Consider the following 6,923-nt stretch of genomic DNA (forward strand, 5'->3'; position numbering starts at 1 on the left):
CAGATGTGGCAGTGGAAGGTGTCAAAGCAGTTTGGAGAGAAAAACAAAGTAAAGAACAAAAAAAAGAGAAAATGATTAATCGATTATTAAATTAGTCATCGATTATTTTAATAATCGATTAGTCGTTGATTAATCGATTAATCGTGGCAGCCCTAATTAAGTACACATTCTTGTTCGCGATGCACTCTCACTATCACCAGCAAGAAGAGTATGACTAAAGCCAGAAGAGACCGAGGACTTAGCAGCCCCATTTTCTCTTCTAATTTATGTTTTGCCCCTTTCTCATTGTTTGTGTGAAAAATTTGACTAAAGTGTATTTTTCTAAACTGAGTGTTGTGCTCTTGGCTCGTGACCTCTGGGGAAAAAAGGCAATTTTATAGACACTAGGCAGAGGATTTTAATTACATTGACATGAATGTTAAATGTGGACTGAATGGGTTTCAGTAGCAACATCTCGCCTTGACATCTAGGTCTTGACATTAACGTGTGCATTATTTTCTTTTTGTTAAAATATCAGAGCAGGTGATACAAACAGCCTCACGTGTGTGTAAAATGTTAAAGGGTGTAGATGACCTCTCTCTAGTGTAAGTTTTCCTTTTGGTAAAAAACAATGCTAAAGTTTTTTTCACTTCACAGCAGATTTTTTTAATTTTATTTTTTTGTATTATTGTCATTCTTTGGGGTGAAAGAGCTTAAGAGAAGTGGAAAGTCTTTGAAAGTGGCAGAATCAGTAGCATATTAGCTTTAGCCTCAAACCATCTGTTTGTGAACAACACCCCTAACACACACACACACACACACAGACTCCTGCCATCAACAAATATTCAGAAGTTCATTGTAAACTCCCCTAGACCCCCTGCAACCCAGTTGACCTCTGCCTCCATCCCCCCGCAGTCTAAAATCACCCCACCCGACCCTCTCGACTCCCCCTCGTCCACCCACCCATCTCCCCCAACAAGCTTCCTGGCAGCGGACAGCACCACCAATCATCACTCGGTTCCTATGACGACGTCCCCCAGCAACAGTCATTACTATATCATAGCAGTAGCGGAGGATGTGGGGAGGATGGGGGGAGGGGGTTGGCCGAATGGGGGGAGTAAAAGAAAAGAGAACACACACAGCTGCCCTTCAGCAACGTAGCATTGCACCAGCTGCTCCGGTCGCTGCTCCATCCATGTTCACAGGCACAAAAACATGTTGTGCCTCTGAGATTCTGCCTTTGTCTCCTTGTTCATTCATACATCTGTGGCCTTGAAGTGTTTCCTTCATCCCCTGTCCTTAGATGCTTTGACTGTACTGTTCATCTGTCAGCTTGTCCATCTGTTAGCCTCGGCTGCAACAGATTGTTAATGTGCAACTTTTGATACCAAGTCTTGCATGAGAAACATTTTTTTCTAACAGGTTTGCCATTGATTTTCTGGTGGCAGCAGATTTAAAAAGGCAAAAATGCTACTGAGCTGCTGCATGTTAAAAGTAGAGATGAAAGAAATACAGTAAGTGTAGAACTAATACCAAATGTTTAAATTGTTAATCTATTTAAGTTGTTTATTGATTCTTAAAAACTCTAAAAAATAAAAATACAATTGGAGGTTTTATTCACGTTTATTGTTCATTTGTGCCATCATGTGAAGTAGCAAAAATACCCAGATTACAAATGTTCCACCTGTGGGTAAAAGCGTTTGGTTTCTATAGCTGTGTCTGAAGGTTAGGGGAGTCATTCTGCAACTAGAGAGTTGACGGTTTGATCCTCCATTCCAGCTGTCTCAGTTGTTGTGTCCTTGGGCAAGACACTCCACCCGCCTTGCCTACTGATGGTGGTCAGAGGGTCCGGTGGTGCCGGTGCATGGCAGCCCTGCCTCTCAGTGTGCCCCAGGGCAGCTGTGGCTACAGTGTAGCTTAGCACCATCAGTTTGAATGTATGTGTGACTGGGTGAATGACTGTAACTAAAGTGCTTTGGGGGTCCGAGTGGGCTTGCTAAAGCGCTATTTTCAGACCATTTACCATTTAAATGTTTTCAGACATTTCCAGAGGCTACCGGGGGCCGTTTATTTAAAACCAGGGTGTCAGACGGCTTCCTCTGGTTCTTACCTTTAGCATGACACCTTAAATCAAATAAAAAATGTCAAAAGGCTTTTAAGGAATTTCAGGCCAACTGATCAAAAGTATGTACACCTCATTTGTTTCAAACAAAACCATTGTGACAATAAACATTTGCCTAAAACTAAAATAAAATAAAATGTGTTAGTGCTTCCTTGGCCAAAAAGGAGGCATTTATTTGAATACATTGTTTTTAAATGCTTTTGCTGTTTTCTGATCTGGAGTATTTCATGCCAGGATAAACTGGCATCAGCAATGACCTCAGAGAAGCTGTTGTTGCTGCCCATTGACCTGGGAAAGGGTCAAGGGTCATTTCCAAACTTTTTGGAGTCCATCATTCTACATAGAGAACAATACATGCATTTCAAACAGCTGCCATTCTTGCCAGGAGTGGACATCCTAGCAAATTCACCCAAAGGTCAGACCATGTAATGCTTAGCGAAATCAGCTTAATTAGCAGCTTAAAGGTCAAAGTCACTTAGGACCGTTGGAAAAAAAGCAAACAAGATTGGTTAGTATGGAAAACTAATATACATAATTTATCTTCCTGCTGCCCTTGGATCAAAATAAACTAACCCTAAAACCAAGGCCTTGTGGGTCATTTTAACCAAACACAGCATATCAGCACAAATGTATTCAGCACTGTGCTGGTGCCATCCTGATGGTTTGGACTCCTTGCAGTCATTGAGTTGACCAAAATCTTCTCTGTAGACCCAAGGATTTTAGCGTCAAATGTGAGGCGACAGCTAAAGCTTGGACCAAACTGGGTCATGATGGACAATGATCCCAAACAGCTAATCTACAACAAAACAACTCCATAAATAAATATATAAAATCAAGGCAATGCAATGGTTCAGTCCAAGTCCAGAGTTTCCACCTGACTGAAATGCTGAAAAACCTTGATGAATTGAAACAGTCTTTTAAAATATATTAGGCACATAATGCCCTATAATATTAGAGATTGATCAGATCAAACAAAACCAAGTGCTTTTGCTTATAAATGTGGTTCAGCCAGTTGTTGCATTACATATTGGACTTGTTTAATGTTTAGTTTATTGTGTCCTTGAGTTGTATTATGATTGTATCATAAACAAAAATAGTTGAAATCATGGCTTTTGTTTTCTATATTTTGAAGTTTCAGAGGTGCAACATTAAGATCTATTTATGCTCAGTTTTTATGTCACAATGGTTTTTCAGGCTGTGGAATGGGCTCATTACAGCCACATGTAAACGCTGGCGGAGGTCAGATGTACCAGCAGCAGATCCACCAGGGGATGTCCTCACACCCGTCTTATCAAGGGCAGCAGCACTTCTCTGAAAACCCACCTTACAAAGATGGAAACACTGCTGGCTCAATGGCCTGCCTCTACCAGAACTACCAGGTAGACTCTTGAGTTTATTTTAATTACTGAAGCACTTCAGATTGTTTATTATTACGGATAAATCATGCTTGTTTGTGTCCATAGCAAGGGATGATGTCGCACCCACAGTTTGGCGAGGAGCAACAGTCCCAAAGTGAAGGACTTCCAGTAGGACCACCTGGATCTGACAGGGGCCCCAACGGAGGGCCAGAGGTGGTGGATGCCATCTACAGAGCTGTGGTGGATGCTGCCAGTAAAGGCATGCATGTTACCATCACCACCACCGTGAGTGGGACCACACAGGCAAGTCCAGTGCCCGCCCTCAGCGCCATGAGTGCCTTCACTGCCACCCTTGGGGAACCCGTCAACCTCCCCCAAGCAGTCAGTGCAGTTCTGCATGGGCACCAGGAAGGAGAGGCCAGACCACGGCAAATGAGGCCAGGACGGGGACAGAAGACCATGGATCCAGGAAAGAGCACTCCAGATGGTCCTGAGGCCAACGACTACTTTCGGTCCCCTGGTCGAGGAACTCCAAGAGGGCAGTGGGATGGGGAGACACAACATGGGGGAGGATTCGACACACAGAGCAACAACAACGCCTGGGGTGGGGAGGAGTTTCTGGAGTGCTCTACCCAGGTAAGAAGTAGTCCCTGCATGGAAAGACCTGCCAGTCTGGCCCCTGCCCCACCTTGTTCCACTGAGGGCTCCAACAACCACAGCCTGTCCGTGGCCCACGATAAGACCTACCTGGACGATGGTTACCGCTTCAACAACTGCAGCCGGACACCCGCCAACTACAAGGAGCGTCTGGAGCAAACAGTGGAGCGTTGCGCCCATATCAACGGAGTCACCCCCCACTTCAACAGCCGGGGCTTTGGAGAAGTCCTAGGCCCCCCACGGCAGGAGCTAACCGGAGACGACCAGTCTCCCAGTTCCTCCACCAGCCTGGAAGGGCCTCTGGCCACTCCCAAAGACTACAGCCACTACAACGGTCATTTCAACGGCATGGCCCCTAGCCCCTCTGACACGAAGAGCCTCAGCAGCGAGGAAGACCTGCGGCAGCCAGACTCCCCCTCATCAGAGCTGCTCCACTACCGCTCAAGAACCTTCAATATGGGGGAGCTGGTCTGGGGCCAGCTGAAGGGCTTTCCACCCTGGCCCGCCAAGCTGGCTGGGGATGAACAGGTGCACTGTGCTGCTGTGCAACTGAGAGAGCAGGCTAAGGTGAGACACCGGTCTGTCGTTACTGTCACAGTAAATAAAATGACAACGTGATGGACTGGATCGAACTAATCAACTGTAAATTATTGATAAAAAATGTCTTTACACATTGTCTTGCCAATAAGGATGAGTTCAAAGTCTGCTTTACTTTCTAACATTTTGTCCTGAACATTTATCTGGTCTTTCTGCAGGTAGAGCCTGAAAAATTAAAAACACTAACACACGACTTGGAGGCATTGGACCGAGCCGCCAAAAGAGGCCTGAAGTAAGAGTATACTGTTGATGAATGTCATGTAAAGTGTCACTGAATCAAATTTAGTGTAAATATTTTAACTTCTTGTCCAACAGACAGGGGAAACTGAATAATAATCCCCTAAAAGCTGCTCTCCACGAGGCCATGAGTGAGCTTGATAAGATGTCGGGTGCAGTGAGTATTTGCTTCTTTCTCATCTACTAAATGTTTCCCTAAATATCTTTCTAAACTTTGACTGTTGAGGAGTAGTTGGTCACAAAATTGCAAAAAAGTGCACTTTTCTTTTTTAAATCACACTGAATGACAAGTTTGGACAAGTTTATACATCATTTATCCATATTTCTGTATTTATTTTTAAAGATAATCTGGGACAGTTTTGGGATCAGTGCTGAGGGGAAAATGTCTCACCTTTTCAAAACTCCAACTTTCATATGGCAATGTGTTTAAGTAATACTACACAGTTTAAAGTAAACTGCTGTGAATTTTTTTTTTAATTTTACAGTTATTTTTGACATTTAAATAAACAAAAAGCTTGTCTGGCTGCCAGTTGAAAGAAAAGTGTCACTTTTCAGAGCACATATAAAGCAGTAGTTCATTTTGTAAAATACCATAGAATAAGTATAGCATAAGTAAGTTTAGCATTATGCTAACTTTGGTGGAACATTGACATATTTTAATATTTTTATGTTGATGTAGTGGAAACATCTGGTGTAGGACAACCAAACTCATCAGGTGAATAAAAGAAAACATCTAGGGCATTGTGAAATATGTATAAATATATGTTGTATTTAGTTAAAGTATTTCTGCATGTGTAATGTGAAACCCCCCCCCCCCCCATTTATGAGCTTAAAAAGCATTAAATAAATCTGTGAATAATGCTACCCCTAGAGAAGTTATGTTTTATTCCCCTTGACACTACGAAAAAACATTTAAATTTATCGTTTTAGTACATTAGCAAAAAATCTGTCTATTTACTCCAGTATAAATGTTAAACGACCCCACAAATTTATGAAGGATTTTTGAGGTAATTTCTTTAACATTTTTTTCACAACTATTGATCCTACCTCAGAGCAGCTCTCTTCAGTAACTTGTAGGTCAAATGAAGGGAAAAAAACCAATACGTGCATTCATACAATGTTTTATTTGAAATAGTGATTTAAATTATTCACAACTGTAATGAAAAAATAAAAAAATGTCCACTTTCCACCTGTTAAATGGGGCTATGGAGCAGAGCCCAAAATCATAATTTTAGTTTCTAAGGTAAACAGTTGTTGCTATGTGACATCACAAATAACAAACAATCTGACTTCTAACATCTGATACTGAATCGGATTTTGCTGTGAAACTAAAGATAAAAACCATCCAACTGTTACCGATATGAACAGTCACACAGAGTGGAGAAACCACTGCTCAGACAGGAAGATCTGAAGAAAATAAGGATCAAATGCTAACATTAGTATATCTGTTGCTGTGGATTCTCTGTCATCACATGATGGTAAATTAAGAAACAAAAACAAAACAACTGGACTTCTGTTCTGCAGCTGACAACGTGTGGAGTTTCAAGATTTAAACTGCACAAAGTTGGGATGATTATTACGTATCATCTGCTCAGCCCGATCTCAGGAAGTGGACGGATGTAATGTGACATGAGCGTTAAACTGAGGTTGCGTTGAAAACCGTCAGATATGTATACCATGTATGGAAATGACGTACATCTGATTTTCTTTTGGGTGAAAATATTTGTGCCCCATCCTGAAGAGAGCTTCAATGGAGAGTCTCTCCAGTTAACTGGACTGGAGAGACTCTTGGATTCTGACCAAGCACTTAAACGAGCTGCTACTAGCCTGTTAGCTGTAGTTGGCTCTCCCCTACTGCAGCCCTGTTCGAGACACTCAGTGTATCTTAACATACAAACATACATACACTCACCGGCCACTTTATTAGGTACACCACGCTAGTAACGGGTTGGACCCCCTTTTGCCTTCAGAAC

At 42.3% G+C, this 6,923-nt stretch overlaps 1 protein-coding gene across 2 annotated transcripts in view; it reads left to right on the forward strand.

Moving 5' to 3' along the window:
- The window catches only part of mbd5 (methyl-CpG binding domain protein 5), a 59,892-nt gene that overhangs the window by 47,230 nt on the left and 5,739 nt on the right, over window positions 1-6,923 (forward strand). For both annotated transcript variants that reach the window (XM_014011999.1, XM_014012000.1), the window contains exons 6-9: window positions 3,296-3,480; window positions 3,565-4,683; window positions 4,872-4,945; window positions 5,029-5,107. In XM_014011999.1, coding sequence (XP_013867453.1) covers window positions 3,296-3,480; window positions 3,565-4,683; window positions 4,872-4,945; window positions 5,029-5,107 — 1,457 coding nt within the window. The remainder of the gene's footprint in view (window positions 1-3,295; window positions 3,481-3,564; window positions 4,684-4,871; window positions 4,946-5,028; window positions 5,108-6,923) is intronic.

Source organism: Austrofundulus limnaeus, unplaced genomic scaffold (genome assembly GCF_001266775.1).
Source record: "Austrofundulus limnaeus strain Quisiro unplaced genomic scaffold, Austrofundulus_limnaeus-1.0 Scaffold87, whole genome shotgun sequence".
NCBI lineage: Eukaryota > Metazoa > Chordata > Actinopteri > Cyprinodontiformes > Rivulidae > Austrofundulus > Austrofundulus limnaeus.